This window comes from Tachyglossus aculeatus, chromosome 1 (assembly GCF_015852505.1).
Source record: "Tachyglossus aculeatus isolate mTacAcu1 chromosome 1, mTacAcu1.pri, whole genome shotgun sequence".
Lineage (NCBI taxonomy): Eukaryota > Metazoa > Chordata > Mammalia > Monotremata > Tachyglossidae > Tachyglossus > Tachyglossus aculeatus.
The window spans coordinates 137,003,420-137,027,688 of NC_052066.1; the positions used below are offsets into that span (position 1 = coordinate 137,003,420).

The 24,269-nt window shown below is 44.6% G+C and overlaps 1 protein-coding gene across 8 annotated transcripts in view; it reads right to left on the reverse strand.

The window, feature by feature from the left end:
- Window positions 1-24,269, reverse strand: part of LTBP1 (latent transforming growth factor beta binding protein 1) — a 438,291-nt gene that overhangs the window by 216,338 nt on the left and 197,684 nt on the right. For all 8 annotated transcript variants that reach the window (XM_038760501.1, XM_038760417.1, XM_038760246.1 and 5 more), the window contains 2 exons: window positions 10,711-10,935; window positions 6,190-6,467 (listed from right to left, as the gene is read on the reverse strand). In XM_038760501.1, coding sequence (XP_038616429.1) covers window positions 6,190-6,467; window positions 10,711-10,935 — 503 coding nt within the window. The remainder of the gene's footprint in view (window positions 1-6,189; window positions 6,468-10,710; window positions 10,936-24,269) is intronic.

Below are 24,269 nucleotides of genomic sequence, written 5' to 3' on the forward strand. Positions count from 1 at the left end.
GCTGGGGTAGATACATAGTAATCAGATTGTCCCACGTGGGGCTCACAGTCTTAATCCCCATTTTACAGATGAGGTAACAGGCACAGAGAAGTAAAGTCACTTGCCCAAAGTCACACAGCTAAGTGGCAGAGCTGGGAGCGCTTAGAACAGTGCTTTGCACATAGTAAATGCTTAATAAATGCTATTATTATTATTATTATTATTATTAAACCCATGCTCTTTCCACTAAGCTTCATTGCAGATATGTACATAAGTGTAGTGGAGCTGGTGGGGGGAAGAGCAAAGGGAGAAAGCCAGAGTGACGCAGAAGAGACTGGGAGATGTGAAAAAATGGGGCTTAATCTGAGAAGGTCTCTTGCAGATGTGCCTTCAGTAACGTTTTGATGTTGAGGAAGGAGAGTAATTGCCTGTCATATTTGAGGAGGGAGAGTTTTCCAAGCCAGAGGCAGGATGTGGGCTAGGTGTCGGTGGTGAGACAGGCAAGATGGAGGCACAGTGAGGAGGTTAGCGCTAGAGGAGCCAAATGTGCAGGCTGAATTGTAGAAGGAGAGAAGTGAGGTGAAGTAGGAGGGGGCAAGGTGATGGAGTGCTTTCAAGACAATGGTGAGGAGTTTTTGTTTGATATAGAGGTGGATGGGCAACCACTGGAGTTTCTTGGGGTTGGGGTGACAGTGCCTGGAACATAGTAAGCACTTAATGAATACCATAAAAAAATCAGAAGTGGTGGCTATAAATCAGTAGTATTTATTGAGCGCTTACTATGTGCAGAACTCTGTATTAAGCACAAAGACCACAGATTCCTGCCCACTAGGAGCTTACAGACTAGGTGGGGGGAGACATAATAAAATAAATTACCCACATAATAATAATAATGAATTGTGGCATTTGTGAAGTGCTTACAATGTGCCAGGCACTGTACTAAGCACTGAGATGGATTCAAGTAAATCAGGTTGGACACAGAACCTGTCCCGCATAGGGCGCACAGTCTTAATCCCCATTTTACAGATGAGGTAACCGAGGCACAGAGAAGTGAGGTGACTTGCCCAAGATCACACAGCAGACAAGCGGCAGAACCCATGACATTCTGACTCCCAGGCGCTATTCAATACGCCATGGTAATGAGCCCATTGCGGGACAAGAACTGTGTTCAGCCTGGTTGACTTGTTTCAACCCCAGTGCTTAGAAGAACGCTTGGCACATAGTAAATGCTTCTATAATCTGCATGTGCCTACACACAATTTCTTCAATAACACAGTACCCTGAGCTCAAAATAGCTCATTGTTTCGGAAAAAGGTTCCCTAAATTCTTAATTGCATTCTAGTCAAGGTACGTGTAAGAATCACGCCTTATGGCAGAATTAATTGAACTGGTTTAACTGCTGTCTAAAACTCAACACCTTAAATAAGATTCTTTGCTTCCCTATTCTGATCCATTATCTTCCACGCACAGCTTTCCTGAGTTTCTCTCTGACCTAATGAAGCATCTTGACCAAGTGTTTACTAATCCATGAAAGAATGTTCTTTCCTGACATCATGCTTGCTAACCAAAGAGCTCAAATAATATTATCAATATGGTTTCTCTTATTCTGCCCATTTCTGATTGAGATTTTTTATTTCTGCATCTATGTGTTGGAGAGAGCCAGATGCAAAGGAAGTTTGCTCATGGTTGCAGGCTATCACCTTCGTCGTCATCATCATTAGTAGTTACTGAACATTTACTGCACACAGAGGACTGAACTAGAATGTTCTATAAAAGTAGAAAATAAAATCCTTGCCCTCAAGAAGTTTATAATCTGATGGGGCTGATAGACTACAATGACGTAAAAATGAAAAAACACAGATCACACTAATAGAAGAAATTGAATAATAAGAATATATACATGCATTCTATGAGTGGCTAATGGGATGGTCTGATAAGGGAGATGGTGGTTACATAGGAAATGAAGATGAAATCTCCCACCAAGAACGAGAGGGACAAGGCTCAGGCCTGAGATTGCAGAGTTTAGAATCCACACAAAGGAAATGATCAGAGAACTAGTGGTTGTGTAGCACCATTTGCATTATTCTATCCCTACTGGTTCTGTTCCCACAGGAGCAGGGAAAGCAACAAACGAAGAGATGGACAAGGATGCCAATGGAAGGGAATATTGAGTCTGAGTTCCAATCTGTGATTAGGCATGAGGTGATTCCCTCTTCAACAGGGGCCGCCATCAGAAAGTCATTCAAAACAGTATTTTTTTATGGTATTTGTTAAGCACTTACTATGTATCTGTTCTAAGTGCTGGGGTAGGCAAAGCTAATTAGGTCAGACACAGTCCCTGCCCCAAAAGGGGCTCACAGTCTAATAATAATAATAATGTTGGTATTTGTTAAGCGCTTACTATGTGCCAAGCACTGTTCTAAGTGCTGGGGAGGTTACAAGGTGATCAGGTTGTCCCACGGGGGGCTCACAATTTTAATCCCTATTTTACAGATGAGGTAACTGAGGCACAGAGAAGTTAAGTGACTTGCCCAGAGTCACACAGCTGACAGTTGGCAGAGCTGGGATTTGAACCCATGACCTCTGACTCCAAAGCCCAGGATCTTTCCACTGAGCCACAGCAGTCTAAGTAGGAGGGAGAACAGTTATTCAATCCCCATTTTACAGTTAAGGAAAATGAGGCACAGCGAAGTTGAGTGACTTGACCAAGGTCACCCAGAAACCAGTCAGCAGAGCCAGAATTAGAACCCAGGTCCTCTGACTCCTAGGCCTGTGTTCTTTCCAGCAGGCCACGTTGCTTCTCATTATATAAGGGTTGAGGAGGATAATAGGGTGAAATATGCTACCAGCCATTAGAAACTTACATGCTCAGGAAAAACTTGCTAAGTCATTGTTTAGGTAGTCAAAGGGAATCAAAAAAATATTTTAACAATGGAAAAGGTGTGCTCGATGAATCTTTTTGCAATACAAAAAAGGCTGAAAGCGCTAGCTCTCTTCCTCCCTTCAAAGCCCTACTGAGAGCTCACCTCCTCCAGGAGGCCTTCCCAGACTGAGCCCCCTCCTTCCTCTCGCTCTCCTCCCCCTCCCCATCCCCACAGCCTTACCTCCCTCCCCTCCCCAAAGCACCTGTATATATGTATATATGTTTGTACATATTTATTACTCTATTTATTTATTTTACTTGTACATATTTATTCTATTTATTTTATTTTGTTAATATGTTTTGTTGTCTGTCTCCCCCTTCTAGACTGTGAGCCCACTGTTGGGTAGGGACCGTCTCTATACGTTGCCAACTTGTACTTCCCAAGCGCTTAGTACAGTGCTCTGCACACAGTAAGCGCTCAATAAATACGATTGAATGAATGAATGAATTTATTTTTAATTTGGCAGGAAAAGTCTACAGAGCTGAAAATCAGAACAGAGTTTTTAGGCGGTTTGGGGCATACGTGCACATCAAATTACAATGAAAATTGGTTCAAAATTTTAGGCACTCCAACCATTGATCTACCATATACCACAGATAAAAACATACCAAGCAATAAGTCGACCAACTCTGTGGTACTGTAGTCATCCCAGTGGTTAGTACAGTACTCTGTACACAGCACTCAATAAATATGGTTGATTAACTAAACTGTTTTTATATGTATCTGCTGATAATGCCTGAGGAAAACAAACTCAATCAAGCTCACTCTGGTGCAACTGGCTAGACATTTTGGAATGGATACTGACACCCTGCTTTAAGCATGAAAGAAGCCCGTTCCGTCTAGCCACCTTGTTTACTCACTTGGCCAAACCTCAAACCTTTAGGAACCTGAAAACTTTCCAAATGGATTTTGGCTCAAAAAGCCAGCTGCAAAATAAGCGGCTAGGGAAGTGTGACCTGGCAAAGACAGAAAGAGAAATTCTCATTGCTAAGCCTGATGTCTATATGAACCTTCCCTTAAAGAAGATGCCCTTGTGAAGGAGAAGGAATCACTTGCATGGTGATATTTGTCCTTTACTGAGCCCCTTCCTTCCTCTCCCCCTTGTCCCCCTCCCCATCCCCCCATCTTACCTCCTTCCCTTCCCCACAGCACCTGTATATATGTATATATGTTTGTACATATTTATTACTCTATTTATTTATTTATTTTACTTGTACATATCTATTCTATTTATTTTATTTTGTTAGTATGTTTGGTTTTGTTCTCTGTCTCCCCCTTTTAGACTGTGAGCCCACTGTTGGGTAGGGACTGTCTCTATATGTTGCCAACTTGTACTTCCCAAGCACTTAGTACAGTGCTCTGCACACAGTTAGCACTCAATAGATACGATTGATTGATTGATTGATTATCAAAAAATCCATCAGGCTCTAGCGTGGCTGGCCAGAACAGTTTTTGTGAAAACTCTCTACACCATGTCTTTCTTACACAGTGCAGGCGTGCCCAACAAGCATCCTGGGGAAATGTCTGGGTTGTCCTAACGTACATATATTCTCTTTATGATGTTGCCACCAGGGACCTTGTGACACTTCTGCCTCTTGGGAGGACAAAGGAAATGACACACGCAGGAACTTTAGTTTTAGCTAGCATTCTCCTTCCTAACTAAGAACAAATCATCTCAGTAAAGAAGGGTGTCACCTAAAGGAAATCAAACAATCAATAATAATAATAATCATTATCATCATCATAGTATTTAAGTGCTTACTTTGTGCCAAGTACTCTACTAAGTGCTGGGGTGGATACAAACAAATCAGGTTGGACACAGTCCCTGTCCCACGTGGGGCTCACAGTCTCAATCCCCATTTTACAGATGAGGTAATTGAGGCTCAGAGAAGTGAAGTAACTTGCCCAAAGACACACAGCAAAGTGGCGGAGTCAGCATTAGAACCCATGACCATTTAACTCCCAGGCCTGTGCTCTGTCCATTTCGTCATGCTGTTTCAATTAGTATGTGCACAGCTCTGTACCAAGCAAGTATAAGAGTACAGTATAACAGATTTCGCAGACAGGTTTCCTGCTTACAATGGCCTGGGAATCAGAGGTCATGGGTTCTAATACAGGCTCCCCCACATGTCTGCTGTGTGACCTTGGGCAAGTCATTTAACTTCTCTGAGCCTCCGTAAAATGGGGATTAAGACTGTGAGACCCACGTGGCACAATGTGATCACCTTGTATCCTCCCCAGTGCTTAGAACAGTGCTTTGCACGTAGTAAGTACTTGAAAAATGCCATCATTATTATTATCAATAGCATGTGTTTGATTTTTCAAACATACACGGTTGCCCTAACCCCTAGGGCCAAAATGATACATAGGTTTGTCTTTGTGGCCTAGATTTCCAGTCAGGACACTTTTCTTTCAGATTTATATTCCAGCTCCTTTAACTACGTTCCACTGTGGCAAGCAAGACAGAAAAGCTGCCGATCAGATGAATTTGCAAACTTAAATCTCTCCCTCCTAGTTATCAATGCTGTGCCATCAATCCATCCCCTTGTCAACTCTGAACCCTCCTGTAGTGCCCCAACCCTCTTTTTCCCTGCGAAGGAAGTTTGAGCTGAAGATTAAAAAAATATATCATACATCTTCCTTGGGAATACCAGACAGGTGGGCACACTAGGCATTCGAACCTCACACAAATTTCACCCCCCACAACCTGATATCCATAATATTCTCAAAGGGTAAGCATGGGAATGACCATCACACTCCAAAGAGAAGAATCTTGTGTAGGGAGAGAACAGTAGGCAGCAGATGAGGAGATCTGATTATCCGAGGCACGGCAATTAAATCCCAAGTTTCTGACGGTTCTGTGCTGAGGTTTTCTCAGGGCCTGTGCTACGCCCAATGCCATGGTAAATTTAATGAGACCCAACCACAATTCTCTAGATTCAACTTTCTCCCACTCCCTTCTGCATCACCCTGACTTGCCCCCTTGGTTCTTCCCCCCTCCCAGCCCCACAGCACATATATGCCTATCTGTAATTTATATGTACTGTTGTCTGTCTCCCCGGCTCTAGACTGTAAGCTCATGGTGGGCAGGGAATGTGTCTGTTTATTGTTGTAGTGTACTCTCCCAAGTGCTTAGTACAGTGCTCTGCATATATTGAGTGCTTAATAAATACAACAATGAATAAATGAATGAACTAGGGACATTTTCAGGGCCCTTGGTGGGGTAGAAGTGACCTGCCCTTCTTTAGAGTTCGTGGGTGGAAGAAAATGAGCCAAGGTTCCTTACCTGCGAGCCGGTAGTTTCCTGAAAGCACCGTCCCAGCTGAGTCTTAGCAGCCACGGGATACACACGAGGAGCCACTTGCTGATGGGAGTAGGTAGAATGAGCCGTCTGGGTCTTCTGAATGGGAACTCCCTGGTAGGAGCCCTGGGCTGGGCTTGGGAGGGATTCTTTCACCTTGTGGCCTGATGAAGAGCTATCGACCCTGGACACCTGATGGATCTGCACCGAGGCCTCTGGAGGATGCTTCACGTGGATATTCACTATGTTTGGAGGGAACTTCACTGAAATGGTTGGGGAAAAGAGACGGGGAATGGTTAGCATTAGAAGCCAGTGCTGGACAGTGCATTGAGAAGCAGCGTGGCTCAGTGGAAAGAGCCCGGGCTTCGGAGTCAGAGGTCATAGGTTCAAATCCCGGCTCCGCCAACTGTCAACTGTGTGACTTCGGGTAAATCACTTCACTTCTCTGGGCCTCAGTTACCTCATCTGTAAAATGGGGATTAAGACTGTGAGCCCCCTGTGGGACAACCTGATCACCTTGTAACCTTCCCAGTGCTTGGAACAGTGCTTTGCACATATTAAGTGTTTAATAAATGCCTTCATCATCATTTCAATGAATGGGAAGTGTTTAGCTATGTTCTGGGATTACATTTCAGACCACGGCAAGACGTTTACTTCGGATTTGAAATCGAACCTGAACACCCGTCGTTTCATCCTCTGGAATAAAAAAGAGCAACAGAGGAATAAAAGACAGGTAGCCACAGCCATTATTTAAAAACAAAGGGGGAATGGCAGACCACAGTTTTACCCACAGTGCCACATAAAGCCACAGACGGCGTGGGCTGATTCGGTCGCTCTTTATGGGCAAGCTAGAGTGAGGTTTCAAATGCTGGAGCAGTCTGGGGTATGTCTTTCATCTTTCGGGAAAAGCGCTCCAAATTCCTGTGGCGTGAGTTCTCTTAGACATAAGCAGCTGAGTATCAAGTGCATTTACTTCTGCACTTTCCGTGACACAGCTATTAAATTGTGTTACTTTATCCCCCTAGCCATACCCTGCATTCAGCACCTTTCAAACACAAATTCATCAAAGCTCACCCCAGCTCTCTGTGGATGGGACACCCTCAGGAATTAGTGTTGTAAGACGATTCTGGGTGCTTAAAGGTGGCTGGAGTGGAGAGGGAACAGTGGGTCCCCTATGGGAAAAACCAGTTGCTCCTGGCGGCAGAGACTGTGGAGGGGCAAGGAATCTTCCATTTTGCTAACCTCTGTTCTGGTGGCCATTTTTCATCAGCTTGGAAAGAGATAGGACCACCCACCCTCACCCCAGTCCCCTGACTCTCTACTTCCATTTCTCACCCTCTGCTTCTAACCGCAGGCAGCAGAGAGCATTTTTTCTCCTCCTTTTTGAAGAGAGCATTAACTACCAGTAATAAACAGAAGCATGACTAACAGACCCGCTGCGGTTGCAGTGCAAAATGAATGACTTGGAAACAGTAAGACCCAACCTTCCTATTAACCCCTCTTCCTATTTCCTGAACAAAGTTCTCCTCCCCAAGGGTGCAGGACTGGGGGGCGAGTTGGTCATACGCCCTTCTAGGTCACCACAGGGCAGAAAAAGAACCCACACCCTTTTCCTCCTCTCCTTCCACGCGGAGAGACCCACCCCTTAGCTTGATGTGGGGAGCTCTTAATTTGCCTTGTTTTCCCACTGACGTTTTATGATTTCCCCTTGTTAAATATTCTCATGGTCTCAGCCTTTGCTTGACTGAATACTCCCGGAACAGCCACTCATCTGTCAAGCTAAAGTGCTTTCCAGTACCTATGCGATAGGCAACCAGAAACAGGATTATTAAACAAAAGAAATTAACCCTAGACTGAAAGGGTGGGATTAAGTGCTCTGCTCTCTCTTTCTCTGTCTGTCTTGCTCATCTAATAAGAAATGAGCCTATATACAAAGTACAAAAGTGCCTACTCCATAAATCTGAGTAAACTTGGCCTAAAACCACAAAATAATCCAGCTAGTTTATTTCCCAAAAGGGGAAACTGATGATTCCACCACTAGACTAGACCATGGGCATGGGAGTCAGAGGACCTGGGTTTAATCCCAGCTCTTCCATGTGTTTGTTGTGTGATCCTGGGCAAGTCACTTAACCTCTCTTTTTCTCAGTTAACTCTTATATAAAATGGGAGTGAAGACTGAGATATGGGATATGGAATCTGTCCAACCTGATTAGCTTGTAGCTACTCTAGTGCTTAGCAGAGTGCCTGGAACATGCTAGGCACTTGACAAATACTATTATTATTAGTAGCAGTAGTAGTAGTAGTAGTAGACTAAAGCAGAGTCTTCTTTGTTTACTCATTTATTTGTATTATATGTAAATAACATTAATAGTAAGCGCTTAACAAGTACCACAATTATTATATGACAAACACTGTTCTAAGCACTGGGGAAGACAAGATAATCAGGTCAGAGAGGAACAGAGCTCATAAACTAAGTAGGAAGGAGAACAAGAATTGAATCTCCCTTTTACAAATAAGGTATCTGAGGCACAGAGAAGGTACGTGACCTGTCCCTAGGTCACACAGCAGGCATGTAGCAGAGCCAGGAGTAGAATCCAGATCCTCTCATTCTCAGGTCTGTGTTCTATCCACTAGGCCAAGCTGCTCCTCGAAGTTATACTATTTTCCAGTACACGTTTCCTTCTATTTCAAAGGAGAGATTTTTTGCCTTCCAACAGCCTCCCAAAATCTCCAAAGAATATAAGCATCAATAATCCCTGCAATCTTGTACTAGGACCTAAAAAATCAGCAGCAAGAAGAAAGATAAAGTGAATTTGCCCTTTCCATACTGAAAATGCTACGAGTCCTTCCTTCTCTCTCCTGGCACTAGCAAATTTTTTACTTTCTGGCCCTTTTCACCTATATTTCCCAAGGAAAATCCTTAGGGACAATGTGAATCACATCTTTTCTTCCCAGTGGAATCTGGCTACAATTCTGGAAAAGGAACCTTCTGGCAGAGACCAAAGGCAGTCACAGCCTTCACACAAAACGGGCCTGGGAGTCGGAGGACCTAGGTTCTAATCCTGGATCCACCACTCGTCTGTGTGCCCTTGGGCAAGTCATTTAACTTCTCTGTACCTCAGTTTTCTCAACTGTAAAATGAGGATTCGGTACTTCTTTCTCCCATCTGCTTAGACTGTGAGACCTGTGAAGGCGGGGACTGTGTCTGACCTATGTTGTACCTACCCCAGCATTTAGAGCAGGGCTTGACACACAGTAAGCACTTTACAAAATGCCACTATTATCATTATTATTTGTCATTATTATCATCATTATAAATGCCTGATCCCAGGGGTGGGTGGAGGGTGTGGAAGCAAGAGGGAGAGTGTGCAAAGGAAGACCAAAGAAAGTGGGGGTGAGATCAAGAGGAGTCCTGTCAGAGACCAATAGGCCCTCGCAAAAAGTTAAGGAGAGAGTCCATCTCCCCTATACCTTGGTAGAGGCCACTACAATTTCCTTCCTTTGGTCGCCTTCAAGGCTACTGGACCCATGTGTATCTACTAAGAACCATAGGTAGCAATAATAATAATGGTATTTGCTAAGCAATTACTGTGTGCAAGATACTAAAGGCTGGAGTGGATACAATAATGCTTCACATTAGAGAAGCAGCATGACTCAATGGAAAGAGCATGGGCTTTGGAGTCAGAGGTCATGGGTTCAAACCCCGGCTCTGCCAATTCTCAGCTGTGTGACTTTGGGTAAGTCACTTAATTTCTCTGGGCCTTAGTTACCTCATCTGTAAAATGAGGATTTAGACTGTGAGCCCCCCGTGGGACAACCTGATCACCGTGTAACCTCCCCAGCACTTAGAACAGTGCTTCGCACATAGTAAGTGCTTAATAAATGTCATTATTATTATTATTATTATACAAGCAAATCAGGTTGGACATAGTCCTTGCCCCACATGGGACTCGGTCTTAATCCCATTTTACAGATGAGGGAACTGAGGCACAGAGAAGTGAAGTGACTTGCCCAAGGCCACAGGGTAGGCAAGTGGTGGAGGCAGAATTAGAACCCACGACCTTCTGGCTCCCAGGGCCGTGCTCTATCCATTACACCATGCTGCTTCCCCATAGGTGGGTCCACAGCCAACCGCAGTGGAGCTGGAATGCAGCAGCTTGGAACAACAGGGTAGTCCTTCCCCAAAACCACTACAGGAAATCAAAGGTTGGGAAAATGGCAGCTCACTGACCAATGGGCTCACCCTGTTCCAACGCCTATGGGTCAAGACACCCTGAGGTGCCCTTCACTGCTCCAGCCTCCACGTTCTCCCAAGCCACCCCCGTGAACCAGCACGCCTCAAAAACGCAGGGAAACTCTTACCACCGCACTACGAAACTTCACATTTCGGGTGCACAACAAATCGGCTCCGAGCAAGTGGAGGAAGCAAATTTCAGAGTCACTATCTGAAATGCGCTGTTAAATAAAAAAGGAAGAGCACTGAGGGTGAAAGTGAAAGAGAAATACCTTTGACCCCTTGCTGGCCCGACATAGTCAACGGCAAGGTATGCGTCGAGTGGACAACACGAGTCCCCAGGCCATTGCCGGCCTGTTGAGACTGCTGGTACAGCTTCGGAACGCTGGCCCCATGGACCGGAATCTGGCAGAGCTTCCCGGTATAGTTCGGGGGACACTGGCACTTATCTCTGGAGCTGCACTGGCCTCCATTCATGCAGGGAAGATGACAGATAACTGAAAGGAAGAAAACAAACGGAGTCAATTGATTTCTCCATACCTCCACCGGCCCATATTCCTTTTATCATGACCACTGCTGTTTTGCAAGTCCAGATTTAGTAAGCCACCTGATCACTTTACCTGGTGAAGGTCCTCCCAAGGGAATTTTTTTTCCAAACAGCAGGGGCAAAGTTGATTCATGGAGAACCTCTGGCTAATAAGATGAGTACAGGAAAGTGGATGATTTTCTCTATTAAGTGCGGTACGGGTTATTTGCCAGGTGTGTGAAAATTATAAGAAAAACAGAGATTGAACTCTGAAAGAAAGGGTTCATGATGATTCCAATCTATTATACTGATTTGATTCATTTGTGTCTTTTGGAAGTGGCCTTCCCTGCCAGTTCTGCCTTTTGATTTCATTAAGAAATACCACTTCTTCTTCTGGTCAGCGCTGAATCAATAAGGCCCAAGAACAATACTAAGACATTGTATTCTGGCCTGGCTGGGTGCTGTAATATCAGTGAAGTAGTCCAGTGGAGATCATGAAAGGATATCATTGGGCTTTCTGTAACGCAATTTCCCTTTTCTGGCCAGATTATAATATACAAAACTCTTTTTGAAAATTGGCCCCTTTCTCCCTTCCTGCTCTTAGGCCATTATGGAGAATTATTGGACATTTTTAAACAATGGATACATTCTGCAGTCTTCATCTGTGGGGCTCCTGCTTAAAAAAGGTTCCCGGGTTTCAGATATCTTGCCGACCTCAAAGTGAACTTTCTTCTGAACCCCAACCCTCTCTCCTTGAAACCAAAAAAGCTTAACCACACCTTCAAACAGAAAGATAGAAAGTAAAAAAAAAAAAAAAAGAAAAACTAAAGAGATAAAAGAGAGCTAGGATCTGCTTCACTTCCTCTAGGAAGAATGGCAACTGAAGAGAAAGAAGAGAAAAAGGAAGATAGGAAAGAAAACAATGAAAGAGATGACAAATAAAAAAAGAGGTCAATAATGGGCAATAAAATGTATTCAAAGAAAATAAAGACAATTTTGGTATTTGTTGAGTGCTTACTGTGTGTCATGCACTGTTCTAAGCACTAAGGTTAATCAGGTCAGACACAGCCCTTGTCCTACATAGAGCTCACAGTCTAAGTAAGAGGGAGAGGAGGTATTGAACCCCTATTTTACAGTTGAGAAAACTGAGGCCCAGAGGCCCAGAGTCACACAGCAGGCATGTAGCAGAGCCAGGATTGGAACCCAAGTCCTTTGGTTCTCAGGCCCATGCTCTTTCCACTAGGCTGTGCTGCTCCTCAATAGTAGACACAATGTTTAAAAAGAACTGTGGAGATTTGCGCTGATTTTTTTTAACAAAATATAGGAGGGCTCTATGTCAGGGGACCCAAGGGACCCATAAGATAAAATCCGTTGGAAGTTTATGCACCGTGGGGCATTAAAATGTGCTCTGCTCAGAGTAAGTGTTCAATAAATGCTGAGGATTCATGTGTCCGGGAGTTTCCCATGCCATTGGAATTCTGGGGTTGGCAGGGTCCTGCCAAGAATTCAGATCCATGCCCCTGCTCCTGCCCAGCTCCACAACATTGCCATGGCCAAGCCTGCAGTAACCTTTATGATGTTGAAGAGGTTGCAGCCATTAGCATCCACGGACCACTGGGGAGAAACCAGGGGTCTGCCCTCCCCCACCTTCCCAACTCCTAGTACTGTTTCAGCCCTTTCTACTAAACTTGGCAATGTAGAATGTTGAATTTATAACTTATCACAGTTCAAAATTCTTTCTTATTGCCCTAGGTGTCTGTCTTCTTTCATTTTGATAGTGAACTCCTGTCAGGTGGGGACTGGTTATCTTGTATTTACCCCAGACCTTCGCACAGGGCTTGGCACTCAATAAGTTCTTATAAATAGAGCAACAACAAAGTAACTATGAGAGACAAAGGGAGCCAAATGATTCCTTCGAGGGTTTGATTGCACTGGCTTCTCGGTTACAAGTTACAAGTGGATCTCAGTTGCCACGAAAGGAAATTCATGAACACTTGTGGGATTTTCCGATTCCAGTAAGGCTTTGCTGAAACTGGAATTTCGAGTGCCTCATGTCTTCATTTCAAACTCAACCAAGTTACTGTTGAATGCCTTTTACCATTCAAGTCAGATTTTCTTCCTCATTTTCTATCAGTAGAGTTGCCTAGTGGGGCTCTCTGATCTTCCAAAACAGCAACCTCTTTACATCATTAATTGGCTCAGACCCCTTTTAGGGAGTCTGGTTTCTGATAATAATTAATTATAATTACTACTTACTCTGTGCCAAGCACTATTCTAAGCACTGGGGTAGATACAAATTAATCAGATTGGACATAGTCCCTGTGCCCTCTGGGGCTCACACTCTTAATCCCCATTTTACAGATGAGGTAACTGAAGTCCAGAAAAGCTAAGTGACTTGCCCAAGGCCACACAGCAGACATGTGGAGGAGCCAGGATTAAAAACCAAGTCCTTCTGACTCTCAGGCCTGTTCTCTATCCACTGAGCCATGCTGCTTCTTTAGGGACACCATTAGAATTCATCTCTTCAACTATTTCTCCGTCATTAAAACTCTCATCAAGCTTTAGCCCTCCCCAGTCATAATTTCAAAGCCTTTTTGAAAGCACATCTCCTCCAAGAGGCCTTCCCTGACTAAACCCTCCTCTCCTCTTCTCCCACTGCCTTCTGCTTCACCCTGACTTGCTCCCTTCATTCATCCTCCCCCCCCATCCCCACAGCACAGATGTACAAATCTGTTATTTACTTATATTAATGTCTGTCTCCCTCTCTATTCATTCAATCATTCATTCAATCGTATTTATTGAGCGCTTACTGTGTGGAGAGCACTGTACTAAGCACTTGGGAAGTACAAGTTGGCAACATATAGAGATGGTCCTTACCCAACAGCGGGCTCACAGTCTAGAAGGGGGAGACAGAGACCAAAACAAAACATATTAACAAAATAAAATAAATAGAATAATAAATATGTACAAGTAAAATAGAGTAATAAATCTGTACAAACAAATATACAAGTGCTGTGGGGAGGGGAAGGAGGTAGGGCTGGGAGGATAGGGAGGAGGAAGAGGGGGAGAGGAAGGAGGGGGCTCAGTCTGGGAAGGCCTCCTGGAGGAGGTGAGCTCTCAGTATGGCTTTGAAGGGAGGAAGAGAGCTAGCTTGGTGGATGTGCGAAGGGAGGGCATTCCAGGCCAGGGGGAGGACATGGGCTGGGGGTCAACGGTGGGACAGGCGAGAATGAGGCACAGTGAGGAGGTTAGTGCCAGAGGAGTGGAGGGTGCAGGCTGGGCTGTAGAAGGTGAGAAGGGAGGTGAGGTAGGAGGGGGTGAGGTGATGGAGAGCCCTGAAGCTGAGAGTGAGGAGTTTTTGCCTGATGCGCAGGTTGATTGGTAGCCACTGGAGATTTTTGAGGAGGGGAGTAACATGCCCAGAGCATTTCTGGACAAAGATGATCTGGGCAGCAGCGTGCAGTATAGATTGAAGTGGGGAGAGACAGGAGGATGGGAGATCAGAGAGGAGGCTGATGCAGTAATCCAGTCGGGATAGGATGAGAGATTGAACCAGCAGGGTAGCGGTTTGGATGGAGAGGAAAGGGCGGATCTTGGTGATGTTGCGGAGGTGAGACTGGCAGGTTTTGGTGACGGATTGGATGTGAGGGGTGAACGAGAGAGCAGAGTCGAGGATGACACCAAGGTTGCGGGCTTGTGAGACGGGAAGAATGGTAGTTCTGTCAACAGTGATGGGAAAGTCAGGGAAAGGGCAGGGTTTGGGAGGGAAGATAGGAGTTCAGTCTCAGACATATTGAGTTTTAGATGGTGGGCAGACATCCAGATGGCGATGTCTTGAAGGCAGGAGGAGACACGAGACTGAAGGGAGGGAGAGAAAGCAGGGGCAGAGATGTAGATTTGAGTGTCATCAGCATAGAGATGATAGCTGAAGCTGTGGGAGTGAATGAGTTCACCAAGGGAGTGAGTGTAGATAGAGAACAGAATGGGACCAAGAACTGACCCTTGAGGAACCCCTACAGTAAGGGGATGGGACGGGGAGGAGGAGCCCACAAAAGAGACAGAGAATGAACGGCCGGAGAGATAAGAGGAGAACCAGGAGAGGACAGAGTCTGTGAAGCCAAGGTTGGATAGCGTGTTGAGGAGAAGGGGGTGGTCCACAGTGTTGAAGGCAGCTGAGAGGTCGAGGAGGATTAGGATAGAGTAGGAGCCATTGGATTTGGCAAGCAGACTTTGAGCTCATTGTGGGCAGGCAATGTGTCTATTTGTTGTTGTATTGTACTCTCCCAAACGCTTAGTACAGTGTTTTGCACACGGTAAGCGCTCAATAAATATGATTGAACAAATAAATAACTATAGCTATGTTTGCGGGCATACTGTTTCAGGAGCAAAGGGATCCATTGCTTCTATTTTGGACCTGAATCAAGGCCAAGTTTGCATTTTGTATAAATATGTCCAACAATTGCTCTAAACATGAAGGTTGTAGACAGGGAAGGTCAAAAATAATTGAGCTTTTAGAAGGAGGCAGAAATCTTTCCTTATTCGTTCCTCATCATAGTGCATTGCAATTAAGATGCTACTCTGGAACCCTATTAGAAAATATTTTTTCCCTTCACACAGTGTTTTGCATTTGGTGCAGATGCAATATAAAGGGTAGACAACGGGCAATCTCTTCATGGGCTGGCAGGTTCAAATCATAATATTTTCCTTCATGGCTGCTTCAAGTGGCTTGATGGACTTGTTCATCTGAATGACCCCAGAAGAGAACTCTGATTAATCAAGGTCTCCCTTCCTGCCTTGGAGAAAACCACTGTAGTCTGAATTAGTTTGAAGTTTGAAAGTCACTATTTCTAACCATTTACAAATGGCAAATACAATAAAAATCCTCCCATCCTGTTCCAACACTTTTCAAAGTGAAAATTTCAAGCTAAAGGAGTTTCTGACTTCAGCTGAATACCTGCTAATCTTGAGGCAGATCATGCTCCTTTTGTAACTAAGTGCTTTTGGTGAGTCATAGCACACAAAGTGATAAACTACACACTGCAGTACACAAAGTTAATATATAATGCAGGATTAAAAGTGCCTTGACTGATGTTGCCAGCATGCCCCTAATCGGTTCTTTTGACCCCACAATTGCATTTTACCCAGATCCACGTACAATCCCTGAAGAACACTGTAATTCCCCAACCTAAATATTTTGTCCAAAACGCATAGCAGAAGCACACAATCTGGAAGTGAGTGAATTTGACCACGAATGGCCCTTTCTGTTTCAGATGCAAGCCATTCTAAAAAAAAATCACGCAGTGTTCTATGCTCTACGGCACCAGTGTATTTGTAAAACTTTTTCAGAACATAAATAAAGCAGAAAAATAACAGCTGATCTCCAGGGCAGACTATAGACACTTGTGGTATGCTGATTATAAGTATAGTTACATACTTTTAGTATGCAGGGCAAGATAAAACTAACTGGAAGCTACAAGACAAGACTCTGGCAGACTCTGCCATATTTCTGATTCCCGGACATTTCACTGGAATTCTCAAACTCTGTTGCCTTATAATATCATCTAGAGCTACTGCAGTGACAAGAGATAAGATGTAAACCGTGGGCCAAAAAACCTAAAATGTCATGACAACCACTGAAAGGAGCTCTGATTACTGCTATAAAAGGTCAATATTAGGAAAAGAATTTACATTTTTGGTGTTGGAAGCACAACCGTGGCGGGGGGGGGGGGGGGGGGGGGGGGGGGCGGTGTGGCTAGAAATATCATGAGTTCCAGCTGAATTCCTAATTCACTTCCAGTCTATAAAATGGGTTTTGGAAATCAGGCAATTGGAAAGGTTCCCATAGTCTAAAGATCACATTGGACCCCAAGTCAACTTCTTACCCACCCTCCTTGGCAGTACTAGAATCCTCTGTTCAATTAGGTATAATCTGATTTTTATTTTCCAATCTGTCCTGCTACAAAGAAGTACGTTTTTACTTGGATTATCTCTTATTTTCATGTTCTCTGGATTGATCATAAAAATATTACAAATTTCAGGCTCCAGGAAGACAGGGTTTGGGGGTTTTTTTGAAGGTATTTGTTAAGCGCTTACTCTGTGCCAGGCACTGGTTTAAGAGCTGGGGTAGGTACAAGTTAATCAGTTTGGACTCAGTTCATGCCCCACATGGGGCTCACAGTCTTAATCCCCATTTTACAGATGAGGTACCTGAGGCACAGAGAAGTGAAGCAAATTGCCCAAGGTCACACAGCAGACAAGTGGCAGAGCCAGGACTACAAGCCAGTCCTCTTTCTCCTAGGCCTGGTCTCTATCCACTAGGCCTCACTGTTTCACATAAAGACTGTCAATTTATCATCACCCCCAGTGGAGTTTGTTGAGTACCTACTTACTGGGTGTCTCTGCCCTTAAGGAGTTAGAAACCTAATAGAATGGAAGCAGTGTTGTTGTCTTGATGGTATTTATTATTTACTATATGCCCAGCACTGGACTAAGTGCTAGGGAAGATTCAAACTAATCAGGTAGAAAATAGTCCATGTCCCACATGGCTCATAGTCTTAATCCCCACTTAACAGATGAGGTAACTGAGTCACAGAGAAGTTGTAACTTGCCCAAGGTCACGCTGCAGACGAGTGGCAGAACTGGGAATAGAACTCTCCTCTGACTCCAGATCTGTGCTCTTTTCACTAGGCCTCTTGTCTGCCATGTGACCTTGGGCAAGTCACTTAATTTCCTTGTGCTGTTATCTCACTTAAAATAGGGATTAATCCTCCACCCTCTAATTTATACCGTGAGCCCCTTTGTGGGACAGGTCCTGAGCCCAACCTGATTATCTCATATCTAACCCAGTGATTAGTACAGTGTCTGATTTATTGTAAGCACTTAACAAATACTTTACCATGAAAAAGACAGGTAACTGGTGTTTCTGGCTAATTCAGAGGGCAGGAATGAACATTCGGTTAACATGGGCTGACCATTCTGCTAGGCAGAACTCAAGGTCCAAGACAAAGGAGCACCTATAATGGTGAGGGTCTGGAGGGGGTGATCACTGCAGTAGCCAGAGGGTTCAGCTCACCTGGGATAAGGGGGTGGTCCTGCAGCATCTGGAGGATCCAGCTCCCTTGGGATACAGGAGGGGGGGATCGCTGCAGCTGCCGGAGAATCCAGCTCCAATGGGATAAAGGCGGGAAACCCCTGAGGTGTCCCAGAGGTTCCAGATCCCCTGGGATACAGGCAGTTGACCCCAGTCATGGCTGGAAAGTCCAGCTTCCCTGGGATACAAGCAGATGGCTCCTGCAGTGGCTGAAAGGTCCAGCTCCCCTGGGACACAGGTAGGTGACCTCTACAGTGGTGGGAAATGGGGATGCTTGGGGCTCTGGCTTCCTCAGGTTTGGGATAGAGGCGAAGGTGGGAGTCCCCTGGAAAGCTTAGGCTGACACTCTCTCTCCAGTCTCCTCAAAGATCAGACTTCACCTCCCTTTCATCTCCTTCTCCCCAGGCCCTTGGCATTGAGCAATGGGTGAAGCGTGACTCAACCCTCCCGGGACACCCCCTTCCCCTCCTGGTTCCCAGAGCCCAGGCCTACAGAAACAGGTCCTGGGCTCCAACTCCCTATAGAGAAGAGTCAAACAGAGATCTGACCCCAACAACTCACTTCTGCCCAGCATGAAGCCCCGGTGACAGTGAAACCAACATGGTGGTGGCCTCATGAGGAGCAGCAGATTCATTCAATCATATTTACACATTCATTCATTCAATCCTATTTACTGAGTGCTTACTGTGTGCAGAGCACTGTACTAAGCACTTGGGAAGTACGAATCGGTAACATATAGGGATGGTCCCTACACAACAATGGGCTCACAGTCTAGAAGGGGGAGACAGACAACATAACAAAACAAGTAGACAGGTGTCAATACCATCAGAATAAATAGAATTATAGCTATATACACATCATTAATAAAATAAATATAGTAAGTATGTACAAATAAAATAGAGTAATAAATATGTGGAAATATATACAAGTGCCATGGGGAGGGGAAGGGGTGGGGGGGCGATGGGCAAGGGAGAAGGAGGAGGGGAGAAAAAAGGGGGGGCTCAGTCTGGGAGTGCTGACTGTGTGCAAAGCATTGTACTAAGTGCTTGAGCACTGATGGCAGCAACCACTGATTGGCTCAGGAGTGGATTGCTGAACTAGCAACCAATGACAGGACATGGAAGATTCATAATGGTGGGGCTATCTGGAGGAAGGGCAGGGGCAGGGAACACATAAATGAGCAAGGAGATAAAAACACAGAGGCCGGACAATACATACTCAGTGCCTGGACCTGCATAATAATGATTATGATATCCGTTAAGTGCTTACTAGGTGCCAAGCACTATTCTAAGCACTGAGGTAGATACAAGTTAATCAGGTTGGACACAGTCCCTGCCCCACAGGGGGCTCACAGTCTTAATCCCCTTTTTACAGATGATGGAACTGAGGCCCAGAGAAGTTAAGTGACTTCCCAAGGTCACACAGCAGACATGTGGCAGAGCCAGGATTAGAACCTAGGACCTTCTGACTTCAAGACTCATGCTCTATCCACTCAGCCAAGTACCTCCTGGAAGGGAGTAAGAATAATCGGTCAATCAATCCATCGTGTTAATTGAGGGCTTACTATGAGCAGAGCACTGTACTAAGCACTTGGGAGAATACGATACAACAGAATTAGCAGAAAGGTTCCCTGCCCATAACAAGCAGAGGCTGAAAAGAGCTGCTGTTTTTTCCAGTTTTACTGTACACCGATGAGGGGAATGGTAGCAACAAGCTCTTAGAGTGTGAGCGATTCAGTTTGCTGGCCACTCCATCATAACTCTCCCATCCTGTGCCTGCATGTTTTCACTGTACATGATGCATCAGTTTTCCAAGGAACTCTTTCAAGCTGTGGCCTAATCAGAAAAAAAATAAAACTCCACAACTCTGTCTGCAAGTACCGCCCCCCCCCCACCCCAACTAATCCCTCATTTCCCAGAATGGAGTGACACATGATTTGGATTTGAGCAACCACCTAAACTTTCAACTTTAATTAGAAGACTAACCCGAAGGGAAGAGGAATGGCCTAGTGGATACAGTAAGGGCCTGGGAGTGAGAAGAACCTGGGCAAGTCGCTTCATTTCTCTATGCCTCAGTTACCTCATCTGTAAAATGGGGATTAATACTGTGAGCAACATGAGGAACATGGACTGTGTCCAAGCTATTTAGCTTGTCTCTACCTAGTACCTAGTGCCCGTTACATAGTAAGGGCTGAACAAATACCTTTTAAAAAAAAGTCACTCAAAGGTCTTCAGAATCCCCATCGCAAAGAAGGAAGCCATACGTAGGTAAGAAAATAGCTCTTTTTAGTCTTCACCCAGAAGATATGCAAACTCTTGGAGTGATTTTTTTAAGGATAACACAGGGCCCTTCACTACAACAAGGCCGACAGCTTTGATAGGAAACAAAACTCACTGGAGCTTATATGAGACACAATGAGTGGCTAGCAATGTCATTCTGACTCAGAGACACTGAGTCAAGCGTCATATAGCCCGGCTCAGGTTATTCTGCCAAGGTGGCGAACCTTGTGGGAGCCTGCTAACTAGGTTAATGGGTATAAGATCAATAGGCCAGTGGCTGGAATGGTTACTCTGGGCAACTTTTTAATTAACTGGAGTTCAGAGGAAGCAGAGAGCCAGTCAGGGCAGCAGGCGGATGGAGACAAAGGGACTTATGCTACTTAAATTACTCCCTGGCCCCTGTCCACACTCAAAAATTCCCCGGGTCAGGATGATGATAGTATTGGTGGTAATAATAATAATGAAGATGATGTTAGCAATAATCATAATAATAGTATTTGTTTAGTCCATACTACTGTGCTAATTATTAAGTAGGGAGCCAGCATGGCGAGCCTGCGACAGGGAATTAGGAAACTTGGGTTCTGGTACCAGCTTGGCCAGTGGTTTGCTATGCAATATTGGGCAAGCCTCAACCTTCCTGGGCCTCAGTTTTCTTAGCTGTAAAATGGGGATGGGTATCCACTACTGTGTCAAGTGCTAGGTAGATGCAACTTAATCAGGTTGGATACAGTCTCTGTCCCACAAGGGCAGACAGTCTAAATATAGAGAAAACAGATATTTTACCCCCATTTTACAGATACAGAAACTGAAGCTCAGAACAGTTAAGTGACTTATGAAAGGTTAGGAAGCAGGCAAGTGATGGAGATGGGATAAGAAACTATTTCCTCTGAGGCCTGTGATCTTTCCATTAGACCACACTGCTTTTGGTGACAATCCTGGAGATAAACAGGCTTGCATTTTATGAGGTTAATGGCCCCTATGGCATAAAAGTTGCTCTACACAAAGAAAGCTTATTCCTGCAGTAATAGTAATAATACTGATAACTGTGGTATGTTTTAAACACATACTCTTTGCCAAACACCGTACTAGAGTACAATATAATCAGAGCAATACAATCATTACAATACAATCAGTCCCACATGGAGACGCCCCCTCATTCACTGTTTCTCATTCACCCTCTTTTTCTAATTCTCTCCATATCTCCTGCTCTCCTCTCCTCTGACCCCCCCCCAGTCTCTCTCTTCTTCTTCCTCTTGTGAGTTTCCCATACTTGTCCCTTTTCCTTGCCTCTTTATGGCCCTCTTCCCTCTAAGTCAGTCAGCACGAGCCTGGGCTACCATCCTAGAGTGGCACAATGGGTCAGGGTGGGGAGTGTGGAGGAAAAAAGGCAGTGGCAATCGGACAGGTGAACAGAGAAAGCAACAGAGTACAAGTGGCTTTAAGTTAGACTGCAAACTCATTGTGGGCAGGGACTATATCTGCTTATTGTTATACTGTGTTCTCTGAAATGCATAGTACAGCACTCTGCACAGAATAAATGTTCAATAAATACAATTGAATGAATGAATGAATGAAAAGCTTCAAGTACCAGGGCACCCTAGGCTCAAAGAGCGGTAGCCACCAGCATGTTACAGTGGCCCAGCAGAATTTTCCTATCACAACAGATATATCATGAGCAGTAAAAATCCTCAAATGAAAAAAAAAAATTACTCCCCCCCAGCTAAGGTAGGAATTCAGCTTTTATTTCTCAGGTGGAATCTCCTCTAGACTGGAAGCTCGCTATGGGCAGGGAACGTGTCTACTAATTCTGTTGTATTAGTATTCTGCTATAGAAGCAGCATGGCTCAGTGGAAAGAGCACAGGCTTTGGAGTAAGAGGTCATGGGTTTAAATCCCGACTCTGCCACTTGTCAGCTGTGTGCCTTTGGGCAAGTCACTTCACTTCTCTGAGCCTCAGTTACCTACCTCATCTGTAAAATGGGGATTAAGAGTGTGAGCCGCAAGTTGGACAACCTGATCACCTTGTAACCTCCCCAGTGCTTAGAACAGTGCTTTGCACATAGTAAGCACTTAATGCCATTATTATTATTATTATTGTATTGTACTCTCCCACATCTGTAGCATAGTGCTCTGCACACAGTAAGTGCTCAGTAAATACCTTTGATTGACTGAGGAAACATTCCAGATGCAGGGACTTCAAAAGGGCCCAGAATAAAACCCAAAGTCTTGTCTTCCTTTCTCCATGTATTACCTGAGCCATAATGCCAAAACAATCTGGAAATCTGGGTCTCTGCCCTTACCTTGGTGCTTTATTTAATAAGTCCAAGCACATGATAAATACAAATTCTTGAAAAGCGTCAGATGGGCCAAACATCCAGGCATTCAAAAATATACAGATCCAGCTGAAACAGGACATTCTGTACTGTTCTATAAGCCAATGCACAGCTGCCATGACAAACTAACGTGCTGAAAGGAGTGAAGGCGGCTTGAATCATGGCAGACCGTGTTGGCACAATCTGTCTTTTTCCCCCAAGAAGGCCAATGGTCAAAGAATCAGAAGTGGAAAAAGCCCAAAGAGTCCCTGGAACCAGTGAAAGACTGCTTCTTGGCTTACCCCCTGTCGTGACTTAGTCTGGGGATTTGAATGCTTCAAATTCTGCAGCTTCCATCCCTCCATGAGGAAACAATTACTTAATTCAAACATTTTTATTGTTTCCACAGTGAGTCTCTGTCTTTCCTTCTTCGGTTTCAACTCAAACCACTCAGTTGTGCTACAAGTCCTGTCTCCTGCCCGGGGCAGGATTCACCTGGGAGAGAGGCTTCCCCTGAGGAACACACTCAGCAGTGAACTGCCATCATTCAAGAAGGGATTTCCTGTCCCCAACAATAATAATAATGATAATGGTGTTTGTTAAGTGCTTACTATCTGACAGGCACTGTACTAAGCACTGGAGTGGATCCAAGCAAATCAGGTTGGACACAGTCCCTGTCCCACATGGGACTCACGGTCTCAATCCCCATTTTACAGATGAGGGAACTGAAGCACAGAGAAGTGAAGTGACTTGCCCAGAGTCACCCAGCAGACAAGTGGCAGAACCAGAATTAGATTCCATAATCTCTCACTTCCAGGCCCTTGTTTTATCCACTACGTCATGCTGTTTCTCTAACTACATAGCCCTAACCCCAACCCCACATCACTTATTCACAGATCTTTAAATTATATATTATAAATTATTTATTTATTCATATTAATGTCTGCCCCTCTAGACCATAAGCTCATTATGAACAGGGAGCATGTCTGCAAATTCTGCTGTATTGTACTCTCCCAAGTGCTTAGTACAGTGCTTTAACCTTAGTAATCATTTAATAAATACTACTGATTGACTGACTGTTCATAGTAGTCATCGACATCATCCTCAATAGTATTTACTGAGTACCACCTGGGTGTTCTTGCTTTCAAGGAGTTAGCAACTTAATAGAACAGAAGCAGTGTGATCTAGCAGGAGGAGCATAGGCCTGGGAGACAGAGGAGCTGGGTTCTAATCCCAGCACCACCACTTGTCTGCCGTGTAACCTTAGGCAAGTCACTTAACTCCTCTGAGTCTCAGTTTCCTCATCTGTAAAATGGGAATCAAATACCTGTTCTCCCTCCTACTTAGCCTGAGGGCCTGAAGAGGCAAAGGGACAGTGGCCAACTTGAATATCTATATCTACTCCGGCGCTTAGTACAGTGCCTAAGCAGCATTGCCTAGTGGAAAGAGCGTGAGTCAGAGGACCTCAGTTCTAATCCTTCTTCCTCCACTTAGAGCTGTGTGACCTTGGACAAGTCATTTTATTTCTCTGTAACCTCATCAGAAAAAATGGGGATTAAATCATTCTCCTTCTAATTTAGATTGTGAATCTCAGGTGGGAGAGGGACTAATTATCTTGTATAATA